This window comes from Euleptes europaea, chromosome 5 (assembly GCF_029931775.1).
Source record: "Euleptes europaea isolate rEulEur1 chromosome 5, rEulEur1.hap1, whole genome shotgun sequence".
NCBI classification, from domain to species: domain Eukaryota; kingdom Metazoa; phylum Chordata; class Lepidosauria; order Squamata; family Sphaerodactylidae; genus Euleptes; species Euleptes europaea.
The window spans coordinates 34,685,688-34,698,345 of NC_079316.1; the positions used below are offsets into that span (position 1 = coordinate 34,685,688).

Here is a 12,658-nt window from a genome sequence, read left to right on the forward strand (position 1 = left end):
GCAGGGGTCACACTGGCTCCAAACTACCGGTAATCCCCCCACTTGAGGATTGCACTGTATGTTCTAGAAAGCAGTAGTATTTGATTTCTGGAGATATCTTCCAACTCTGATAGTCGTAATGCTCAAGCAGGAGAATATATGATGCTTTTGCCAGCCTAGCCCTCCCTGCCAGTTTTTTTTTTGGGGGGGGGGGATATTGACTGATTCTGATATTTTGATGGTTATTTGTAGTGTGATTTATTTTGGCTTTTTATAGTAGAGTGTATTCATTTTAGCACAGTTCTTTTGCTGCCCTCCAACATCCTACCTTTTATTCTATGAAGGGTTTGCACTGTTGAGATTCTCTGCTATAGTTTTGCACCTAGATTTCATCCATTTTTATCAGACTTTCTGAAGGGGAAAGAACAGGAAGGAAATGGTGAAAGGTACCCTAGGTTTGGACAAAATAGCTTTGCCTTTCTCATCAGTTTTAAAACATCTGTCTTTGCTTATTTGGCTAATATTGTGAACTTTGTTACAGCCAAAGAAGATCCTAAATGTCCAAGAAATGAAGGTCAATCACATAAAATAACAAATAAACCAGTAAGTGTTTTGTATGTTGATTCTGGTAACTATTGGTATGTTAATTTCTTTCCCAGATTCCTGTGGTTATGCTAATGAGAAGACATTATTAGATTAGAGAGTTGAGGCCTTTTTGTTTCTAGAGCCATGCTGAGGGATGAGTATACAGAGCCTACTGCCAGTCTTCATGGAATTGTGAGCTTGGATCCCAACTACCCTACAATGCATGGCCGGGTGTGTGTGTTTGGTCTCACGTTTCTTTTGAGAGTAATCTTTTTTATAAGGAAAGGTGGGGAGCAAAGATTGCACTGGGTGTCACAAGCCCTTTGAGATGCCTTAAGTAGCTCTTCCCATCTTAACCATAGTTCAGATTGATAGCAACTTTTCTGATGCCTTGCCAATGTATTCTTTATTGCTATATATCGACACACACACATAGAGAAGTTCATGTGTGTATTTATGAAAACAATGCTTTTGGAGTATAATTGCCTTGCATAGCTAGTGAAGTTGCAGCCACTTAAATTGCACCATTTTTTTCCTCTGTTGGTATTGACTGTTTTTAGAAAATTAAAGCTATAAATTAACTGCCAAGTGTTAAGCTATATAAGCTACTACACTGTTGCAGTCCATTCACGTGTAGGAAGCATACGATGCTAAAAGGCCTGTACTGCTTCTATTTTTGCCTTTTAAAATGAATTTATTTTTAAGCTAGCGTTGAGATGTTAAAACATAAGTAACATTCCTGTCTGTATCAGAATTTTCCAGGTGCTAATAAATGTAATGTGAAGCTTTTAAAGAGAAATGAAGGTCCAGATATACCACTAGAACAAAAGCCCGCAGTTGATAGTGCCAGTATAACTGAGAAGGTACAAGTAAGTATTAGCAATGCACCTGAGTATATTCTGAGAAGGAAAAGAATTGGCAAGTGTATTCTCACTACATTTTAATAAGACAAGAGTTGCATTTTTTCATGACTTCTTCCCATGTGGAATTGGACCTCAGCAGGGACCACCTCTTCATCTGTTATTGAAAACATTTATTATTTAATATTCTCGGCTAAAAACTTGCAAGGAAACATGTAAAAAATGAAAAATATATCAATTAAAAATGCAGCAAAAAGCAGCAGTATGAAAAAAGTCATATCTAAAACCAAATGCAGTATGACGATAAAAATAAGGGAAAACAGCAGTAAATATCAGGGAAGTGATGAAACAAGATAAAATAATTTGACCAAAACAGCCAAACACCCTTCAAATGCCTGGGAAAAGGCGGTTTTAATTTGGCAACTTTATTAGGCTTGGCGCAAGAACAGCAGTTATGGGGAAGAAGTTCTAAATGTGAACTGTTATTGAGTTCTCTCCCGCTTGCCTCATCGTAAATCCGACAATTGCCCTTACCAAGTCAATAGCAAGCTCCCTCAGTTTCCTGTCTGCAAACAGAAAAATATTTTCACATGCTATGAAAATTAACAAAGTGTTAGAAATTATTTTATACACTGAATATTCTGGGTTGTATTCTGTATATACTCCCAGGACTGTCCCTAAAGCAGTGTGGGGCTTGGGTCAAGACCCCCCCCCCCACTCTTCCCCCACCCTTAATGGCACTTGCAGGTCCTGCAAGTCTTCCATTTACTTGGCAAACCGTTTGAGGCTTGGGGCAGCCACCTAGCTGATCTTTGGTAGCTTTGTGCAAAAAGTGCATGTTAGTGCATGCTTTTCGTCCCAAAGTCATGGGATAGCTTTCCCTGACCACATGTGACCCATGTGATTAATGAGATGAATGTGGGGCACTTGAACACAGAGCCTTTACCCCAAGCATGGCACCCAGGTGGTTGCCCTGATTTGCTATACTCAAGAGTTGGCTCTGGATGATCCGTGGAGAAGTGATCTTACCCAAATCCTCTCACCGCAGGGGGCCCCCCCCCCAAGGTTTCTGGGTTTTCTTTGGGAGAATCTTCCCCCTCCCCATGCCTTTTCAGGATCACAAGAGGCTGCTGACAAAAGGAGATGGCAAGGAAAAAGCTGCTTTTGTTTGTGGAACATACATAGGCTCTAACCCATTGTGTACATTATTAACAACTCAGTCAGTTGCCATCTAATTAAATTAACTTATTTGAGTTAATGTGGAAAAGCAGTTCATAAATGTGTAAATATATCTGGTGAAGCTACAGAATAATTAAAATGAGAGCCTAACCCTTTTTTGTAAAGCTGGAGAATAAACTGTGAATGTAATTTACAACTCAGCTAGAGTAAGTTTTCTTTTATCATGTCAGATAATTCCAGGTATTTTCATCAAGGGAACTAGGCAGGGGAAAGCACCACAGCCCAAATTCCAGTAGGACTCCCACTATGGTTGCTATTAATGGACATTTAAAGGGATAGGACAGCTGATCTATAACATCTTCTGTAGTTGAGCCTTACTTGATTCCCCCCCCCCCTTTGATGGTACCTTGACATGACCCCAATGTCCACATTGCTGTCAAGTGTGCTTATTGAATTCCTGGTTAGCACAGTCTTCCTTCTTCACTGGCCGTATTGCAGTTGGCTCCATGCACAGGAGTGGGGGGTATGCTTGAACAAAACTGTTCCAAACAGTGAAACGAATACATGTGTCTCCAGTCTTTAGTCTTAAGTGGACTAAACTGCACAGTTGTGTTTAAATTGTATCAATTTCAGTGGGATTTGAACATGTTTAACCTTTTTTGGATGGTGCCCTTCTAATTAATATTTGTCTGCTTATAATCCTTAGAATGGGTCTGAACTCGAAAGCCTTTTGGCAACTTTGAAAATTTCCAAAGAAAAGGAAGTGCAATCAACTTATTCCAAGGAGGCATCAAATGAAGAGCATCTGTCTCCTCAGTCTTTTGCTATGGTTTGTTTGTTGTATTGCTTTAGCTACAACATTAACTTGCTTGGTTCCTGTTTATAACATGCCGAAGATTAATACAACATATTCACAGACTTGTGTGGTAAAGCTTTCGATTTTTGCTGTCGGCAAATACTGCTGTTTAATTTCAGTCTCTTGTTTTAACAGAAAGGAACTCAAATGCTCAAAGAAATTTTGAAGATAGATAGTTCTGACACAGCAGAAACTAAGACAGTGATTAATGAAGCTTCTACTTCCACTTGTAAGCAGGATTCTTATGGACCTGCCCCACAACAGAGGCATACAAAAAAGATGGGTATGTACAAAAAGCGTGGGTTTACTTTTGCTAGAGAATTTTGGGTATATATGTTGTACATTAAAAAAAAATTTTTTGTTTGTGTAAGTAATAAATTTTAAACACCTAGTGATATTTTGGTGATTTTATGTCATCCCCGCACTGATACTGTGTGTTCATTTTTATGTTATGTTATCTTGATAGCTGCTTTCATGAACAAATCCCCAGTCACAGGAGGGCCTCAGAACCCACAAGCTATGGAAGCTGGAGGCCCTCCTCTTTTTGGACCTCCAGGCTCGCTATCTACACCGGCGTCGGAGCTTTCTCGTATCTGTTCTCTTGTTGGAATGCTGCAACCAGAGTTCTCATTCCTCAGAACTCCACAGGTAAGCGTAGCTTTAAATAGTACCTCTACAGAGATCTGAACAAATACACCATCATTTTCAACCCCTGAAACTCCAGAACAGATAACTGTTTAGTACTGAGCTTTAACTGCATAAATCATGGGACTTGCGATACGCATTCTAGGAGCTGGTATATGTCTCCCCCAAACTTTAAATGTATTAGGTTGAAGGCTCCTTTCACTGCAGTCATTATCAGTGCTTTTAGTGTCTGTTTCTTGGCTAAACTCTAGTAAGAAACTTGATTTGCCATACAGCATTAAAAGGCAAATTCAATGCATTCTTTTCATTTGAGATGAGGAGGACATCCTGGCACGGTTGGGTACTCCTCTTTCCATCATCCTAGGAGGCAGGAACGCAATAAAGTACCTTCTGGACATAGACGCAACAGAGCCAGTACCATCATCACAAAGGTTCATCTTCTGTCTTTAGTGCAGTCCCATATTGGGACTGTGCCTGAGCGCAGGCCTGCGGTCAGTAGAATTTTCTAGCTTCCAAGCTGTGCAGGGGGGCAATCCTCCCCTCCGGAGAGAGCGGGACGGTTTTCCCACCTAAACCATCACGTGCTCTGGAGAAGCACGCCCTCTCTCCTTGAGTTCTTGCCGCCATTGCAAGAAGTCTTTGTCCTCCACACTTGTTTCTCCAGTCACAATTCGGAGATCTTTGTTGTTCCTTTCCTCTGCTAGTGAACACACGTTAAGCTGCCTTATATTAAATCAGACCCTTGGTCCATCGAAGTCAGCACTGTCTCCTCAGACTGGCAGCAGCTCTCCAGGGTCTCAGGCAGAGATCTTTCACATCATCTGCATGATCCTGTAACTGGAGTTGCCGGGGATTGAACCTGGGACCTTCTGCATGCCAAGCAGATGCTCTACCACTGAGCCATGGCCCTTCCCCCTGCAGTCTTTAGACTGTATCCGCCATTTGAGTGGGTGCCTGAGGTAGCTTTCGTTGACCAAGCCCTGTCCCCCTCCCCCATGGATCTTGGAAGATTGGATTGGGATTCGGGCACAAACAGAACAAGTAGATCATGACATCCCAAGTGCTGTATGTACCACCAAAATGACCCATAGCAATGAGCACAATAAGTCCAATGTTCCGTTCCCCATCCCACCAATGTAATAACTCTGTTTAATTGTGGATCTTTATCTTGTGTATTGAATGCTGAAAATAAAATGTTGCATCTTATTTTTCTTCTACAGACAATGACAGTTTGTCAGGTAAAGCTATCAAATGGCTTATTAATACATGGACCTCAGTGTCATTCTGAAAATGAAGCCAAAGAGAAAGCTGCACTTTTTGCTTTACAACAGTTGGTGAGACCAGTATTCAAAATGTTTTTTTTTTAATCTTAATACCGCTATCTCTATTTTTTAGCTGGTTAATCTCATTCTGTTTCATAAACATTCAACATTTGTTCTTAAACAGAGCTCTATTGGGATGAACTTCCCTTTGCCTCCACCTCCAGTATTTCCAAATTATCAACAGATGGGAGCCCTTATGCCACCTGGATCCATTCCTCCAGTCTTCACTCAGCATGCTGGTAAGCGTATGAATGCTTTGTTCTCCATCACTGGAGGAGGCAGGTGATTGGGTTACTCCTCCTGCTTGCTCCCTAGGGAAGGCCATGCAAACAAGGTAGAGACTTCACATCCCTTCTGGTAGGAGAAGCCTCCCCCCCACTTCCTTCCAGTTTCTGGTTCTGCTTGCTCTACAATGCTGGTGGTTTTGGGAGCTATGTTCTTTCACTGCCACTTCTATTAAGAAGGAATGGTTTTTCTCTCCTATCTTTCCTGGAAATATTTATTTTGTGGCTGGGTGATTCTTGCAAGAGCTTTCTAACAACCTGCAATTACAAAAGTTTTCTTCAACTGTCCAAGGTTGCTAGTTGGCTGTGGCAAATTAAAGTCTAAATTCCTTGTATTTTCCTCCAGAACCATGGCTATAGATGTGGTAACCAGTTGCCTTTCCTAGTTAAAACACTGGAATGTAGATCCTTCATTCAAAACAAGTCTGTACATGGTTCTCTTTTAAGAAGGAAAGCTTTTCAGGGAAGCAGGCCTCAGAAATTATGTGGTAGAGATTTTTTTAAAAGCTATCATTTCCTAAAAGGGAATGCTGAAAAATTCCAAAATCATGCTAACAATCCTTCTGCTCCTACAAGCCTCAGTTTGGAGTTAGAGATTTTAGATTCTCCAACTGTCTTCCAGTATATAACTGTGCAGCAACGTCTCTGTATTTAATATGGTCTTTTGGCTGTCCCATTTTTAGTCAGCATGCATTGTCATTCTGCTCAGACCTAGACTTTTTTTAAAGAGTTGAATCCAAAGATACATGAGCACTTCCATGTTCCTTTCCTCCCCTGTAACCCTTGAAAAACTGCTCCACACAGGTGGAGGATTGTCAGGAATGGTGTCACTTTAAGCATTGGAGTTGACAGTGGGAAGGCGATAGTGACGGAGATCATTCCTTTCTCTTGTGTGTATGAGCAGAAGGATGGGGAAGCCAATCCCGTTCTGTATCTTTTATAATTTAAAAATGTTTTAATGATTTCATAGATTTTGAGGGCAGCAAACAGTTAATTCTTAATTGGAAAAAGCTCTTTTTCCCGCACTACTTTCTCCTTATCCCTGTGGAACAGTCATGTCACAGCTGAATGTATGTCTGTGTATGTAACTCCTCTGCATTCTTCAGTGCTAGAAAATTATTGTTCATTACAGGACAAAAAGATTGAATTAGGCGAGAAAACAAATAGTTCAGCAGTGCCTTTGGGGGTTGAAGAACACGTTGTATAGTGGCTTGTCATAAATGTGGCCATTGGGTTCCATGAAGAATATACTTTGCTCTCCAGTCAATTAGATGCATAATGCTCAAGCTGTGATGCAGGAGTCTGTGCTAGACAGCTCCTTATATATGTTACAGTATGATTCAGGGGTGGTTGAGGACCCACATACATAATTCAGATTTTGTGGGGGAGCTTGCATAGTCTGAGGGGGTGTAGTTACTGTTGGGGAAAATGACCATTTGCTCATATTTATGGCTTCTTTGTTTACTGAGAACAAAACCAAATAAAAGATCAGTCAAATGTTACAGACATCCCATGGTATCAGAAAGCCTCAGACATCAAGGTGTCAAGTCACACAGTGGCTTGTTTCATGGAGCATAAAATGTGTAGCAACTATCTTTTCATCCATAGGTCGCAAAGTGTATAAACGTTCTGTTTATCTGAGGAAACTATCAGTATGTGACTAGGAATCACTGTAGTTTGTGTTGAACTGGAAAATCGTCATCTTTATATTGCAGAATGGCAGGATTGTACTACACAGAACCATTTGCAACGATAGTGGAATCTTTTTAAAAAAGTTTGTTCTTTTCACAGCTAATATATTTCCTTCACCATCTCATGCATTTGGCCCAGTTCCATGGGGAGCACCATTGCCTGTTCATGGCAAACCTTATTATCCTGGCTCATGTCCTGGCAATTTGCCAGTAGCAGGAACTGGTCCAGTTGGTGCACACAACCAGTTTATACCTTTGCAGGTAAGTTTGACAGTAGCTCTACAAGTGTATATAAACTGTTTTTAAGAATGCTTCTCAAGGTTTTGAAGAATAACAGTTAATGCCTTTTTTTAAAGGTAACTAAAAAAAGGGCTGCTAGCAAGATGCATTTTGACTCTAAGGACTTCTCAGGTACACTTCAAGATGTGCAATTAAAGAATGAACAGCCAATGTCTTCTGACAGCACAAAACTAAATCCACAGGATGCTGCTTCAGATCCTTTAAGATGTTCTCAAGCTGCTCACCCCATAGTTTTTCAAGAGAAAATGGCTTCTTCAAGTCCCAGTGCATCTCATAAAAAATCAACGCCAAATGTTTCCGCCAAGCGAAAGCCAAGAAAATTAGCTGTCAATTTTGGTGTATCCAAATCTTCAGAATAAGTATGGAAGATTAATGATTTTATTTTTTCTCTTTCTCTCAGTGTTATAAAATTAGTAAATACTACTTTGAATTTTAGGCATAATCATTTGAAGGGTATTTGAATCGTTAATCTTTACTGTCAATTGCAGCTTTCTTTTTTTTAAGTATGTTTGCTACAGAGCTTAATTTGGCATGAAGAAAGCCAGGAAACTCAGAATTAAGATCACTATTCTATCCATTGTGCCTGCGTCTCTAAAAAGTGGCTTTTAATGTACTATCCCAAGAGAGGAGCAATAATGTTGATGTGGCAGTCCTAATTCAAAACTGCCTCCTTTTAACCAAGAGAGGAGAGGCTTCAGTTAATATTTAGCATGATTGTTTATATTGTTTCCTTTTTAATGATGATGTCATAACTTCTAAAAAGTGATTTATTTGTATGCAACCTGCATATTTTGTTTCTTCGTTTTCAGGTCTCTTTTGATCTGATGCAGTGAGAATAGAATTTAACTATTGTGGCGCTGCCAGGTTTGCTTTATGTAGATTCATTTGTAGGAGCCAAGCCAAAGCTGCATAAGAGCTGAGAGCATCGTCTAGAATAATTGTAATAGTCTTAACTAAAATGGCACCATTAATGAATCTTTGACAGGGAAAAGCAGAATAAATGCTTCAGATATTATTTATATAATGGTATAAATGTGAATATGTTAAGAGGCACCCACATAATTTACAAGTTGTAGTTTGGCAAAGGCTGCTAGTTAACCATCACATGGTTTCCATTGCAGGTGGAGAATGGTCCCTAAAATAAAAATTATTTCAAAGGCTGTATTACTTCGTTCTGTAACAATATATATATATATACATTGAATCTAGTCTATACAACCATGACTCCTAAAATAATGTTGTTTTGTAAGTATGAGTGATCTTCTCTATTATTCGAAGTAAGTGTGTGTCTTTAGGCTAGTAGGTTAAATTTTATGGTTTTCTTAGGAAGATGGCAGACAGCCCAGTCTCACTCAAAGACTCAACCCTTACCTTGGTTCGGCTGTGCTGACTTCCTGTAATCTAATGTTTTACAACACCATTCATGCTTTATATACTGGAGAGGTAAAATATTAAGGTGAGGGATGCCATTTTAACCAGCAAATTCAGTGCTTAAAGAATCACTATTTTGTAGCCGGAGCAGTCTTTTTTATTTGTTTATTTTATTGACTTTATACCTCGCCCTTTCCCAACCAAGTCAGTCTCAAGGTGGTTTCCAACAATCAATATATACAATACAATATATAATACATAAAAACATAGAATTAAAAACATTTTACTAATCATGTTAAAGATGGCAGTCTAAATTCATACCTACTAAATAATACTAATTTTTTTCCTGATGGTGAAGTGGGCTCATAAACTGTTGTAGGCAAAGGCCCTACAGTGATCTAGAAGTAGCGAGTCCTCAAGTTGAGACAAGAAAAGATCCAAGAAAAGAGCCAGCAGAGGCGGGGGAGGAAAAAAGGGAAGGGAAAGAGAAGAAGGGAGAGGAGGAAAAAAGAGGAGGAGGGGAAGGGGGTCAAGGGAGGAGAAAGTCCAGCTGATCTACTAAACCGTTGCTGCCTCAAACTCCATCTTTGATTGGTTCAATTTCAGGTTTCTCTGTTCCAGCCATCCCACCACAGCCTCCACGCACCTGGCCAGATAGGCCTCCTTACTCCATGCATCACTTCTTACTTTTTTCAGAGCAAAGATTAATCTCCATGTGGAGAAAATGCCTGTGAGTGTGTCTTTATCCTGGGGTAATATATCCAGCACCTAAGCAACCCAGTGTGTGAACACAAAGCAAAAAAGATACTGGCACCATCTCTTGGATGATAACAGAAAGGTTCTTTTTCAAAATATGCAGATTAATTTTTATATCACAAATAATTATATCGCCTTTAGTTTAAAGGTAGGGTGTATTGCAATAGGAGAATTGACCATCCAACATGTAACTCAGTACACAATCCTTAGCCAAAGTGAAAAATCATAGAGTCCTACTGATTTAAATTATAGAATAAAAGTAAATTCTTAATGCTGCCATGGAAATTAATGGAATATAAAGGCATGTAATGTGGCTGGATCATTTTAGGGTGATCAGCCCCCAGGTGGGGGCAGGGGATTCCCTGTCCTCAGCTTCCCATTACGGCTCTCAGCAGCAGCAGGGGGGGAAATTCAAAATGGCCATTGTGCTGACGAAAACCAGGGGACACCTTAAAGTGATGTCACGTCTTTTTAGCAATTGCCAGAAACTTTATGATAAACCCATAGAGAGAGGTTGCTGAAAACTCAGTTTCCAGCAGTTCCTAATGAGTTGTGACATGACTTCCAGGTTTTCCACAAAAGTGACATCATACTGTCACCGATGGCCACCCCCCCCATGCTCCCCCATGTCTTCCACTGGTTCCTAGGCTAGGCCTGACAAGCCTAAGCCCTATATTTCCATTCACCAGCTTTACATGACTGGCATAGTCCATTCATTATTATAGTTTAATATTCATTTTCTCAGTCCTCCAGATTTTTTCCAGTCTTGATGAATATGATAAGAAAATCCCATGAAGAAACCATTTTATTTACCCAAACATTGTGTAGTAGTTCGTCAATTTCATGAGTTGGCATGCCTAGAGGCATAATTTTAATCCAGGGGTGGGAATTTCTTATCTATTAAATTTCCTAAGTTTATTATAGCCTCTTCTGTCAGCACACTAGTAATGGAAGCACCTGAAGTAAGGTTTATGAAAGGTGACTATCTGAAAACCAGCAAAATCATCAATTTTTATCAGTTGTTTTCACACTAGGACCTCAAGTGTCCATCTGGTTCCTTTCTATACTGTGTATTGTATGTATTTCACAGATTATTTTCTCTGTTCATCTGCAGGTTCAGTATTATTTTCCTTACATGTGGTGCCCAGTTTTTAGATATATATATATATATATAATAAATAATTGGCTTCTGGCATTTTATTCACAATTTCAGCTGGGTTTTTTAAAATAAAGGTATATTGCTCATTTCTCTCAAAGTGTATTTTGTAAATGCTGGAATTTTTCATTAAGATCTTGTACAGAGCAGTATTTTATTAAAATCTGAAAGGGAAGACTTTTATGTGCATATTTTATAGTTTCTTTTTTTAAAAGAACTTTGTTTATCTGCTAAATGCAATGTTTCCAATTGGCATATGAATTAATATGGGAGTGTATTTTTGTGTTTAGTGTTGTGAATTTTCAGAATTATAGCTTGTAATTACGCAAAATACTGTGCAAAGGTATTTTAAAATATGAATGTAAAATATACACGGAAGGAATAAATCATATGAATCAAATACTATATAGAAGTTTAATACAATTTTTTTGTAACTAACTTGGTATGTCTGATTGGATAAAAATGTAAACTAAATTATTTTGCTTTAAAAAGAATTCACCTTTAGATTCACATGTGGTTGCGGATAGGTGTGTCATATTCTTCCAGAGCCTTTATGACGATGTGCATCCTCTGGCCCCCTATAGCCCTGACCTGTCAAAGACTCCCTCCTGGCCGCCAGTCTCAGCAAATGAGGTTAAATCTCTTATCAACCAACTAAAACAGGGCAAAGCCCCTGGATATAATGGTATCCCCCTGAGCTGCTTAAGGAGAATATAGATTGGTGAGCCCCCTTTCTAGCAGCATTGTTTACATTTATAGACTCTACTGGAAGAGTCCCTAAAGATTGGGGGCTGGCAATAGTTATCCCATTCTATAAAAAAGGTAGTAGGAAGGACCCGTCCAACTATAGGCCTATTAGTCTCCTAAGCGTCGTTAGCAAATTATATTCAAGACACTTGCTAGATGAATTAACTCTCTGGCTCACCCAAGAGGATATTTTGGCAACAGAACAGGCAGGCTTTAGGGAAGGGAGAGTACAATAGAGCACTGCCTTGTCCTTCAACATCTTGCAGAGAAATACTCTAATAAGGGAAATTCCTCCTTATATGCGGCATTCATTGATTTCAGGGCAGCATTCAATTCAATCTCCAGACCTCTACTTTGGCACAAGCTTAAAGCCACAAACATAGACAAAAGGCTCCTGATGTTGCTGAGAGCCCTGCACAAACATACAGCACTGAGAGTCAGGTGTAATAGAGGAGGACATCTTACTGCCCCCATAAACACCTATAGAGGTGTTAGGCAGGGCTGTCTTCTCGCTCCCCAGCTTTTTGCCTACTATATAATCTGGTTAACACATTGAATGCACCAGATTTGCATCCTCCTAAACTGGTGGACAGGCATATTCATATACTGCTCTACACCAATGATGCGGTAATGCTTTCAAGAACCCCAGTTGGTCTCAGGAGGGTGCTTATGAGAGGTGCAACGTTTTGCGAGAAAGAACGCCTGATGATCAACTATGATAAAACAAAAGTCATGGCTTTTGGTAGACGTCCTAAATATAGGAGGTGGAGCATTAATGGCCACAGGCTGGAACAGGTCACCCAGTATAAATATCTTGGAACGACAATCCAGGCATCTGGATCCAAGTTGGCCCATAATACTCATGTAGCCAATTTGGGGGAAAGGTCAGCCCGTTTGATAATCAATTTCCTCCGGACCAAAGGAGCA

The 12,658-nt window shown here is 39.7% G+C and overlaps 1 protein-coding gene across 1 annotated transcript in view; it reads left to right on the plus strand.

The window, feature by feature from the left end:
- XRN1 (5'-3' exoribonuclease 1) overlaps positions 1-8,081 on the plus strand; it is a 42,672-nt gene extending 34,591 nt beyond the window's left edge. The window contains exons 35-42 of the mRNA XM_056849790.1: positions 521-582; positions 3,310-3,432; positions 3,595-3,742; positions 3,926-4,107; positions 5,325-5,438; positions 5,551-5,665; positions 7,502-7,662; positions 7,758-8,081. Of these exons, the coding sequence (XP_056705768.1) occupies positions 521-582; positions 3,310-3,432; positions 3,595-3,742; positions 3,926-4,107; positions 5,325-5,438; positions 5,551-5,665; positions 7,502-7,662; positions 7,758-8,060 (1,208 nt within the window). The 3' untranslated portion in view covers positions 8,061-8,081. The remainder of the gene's footprint in view (positions 1-520; positions 583-3,309; positions 3,433-3,594; positions 3,743-3,925; positions 4,108-5,324; positions 5,439-5,550; positions 5,666-7,501; positions 7,663-7,757) is intronic.
- Positions 8,082-12,658: the final 4,577 nt, after the last annotated feature.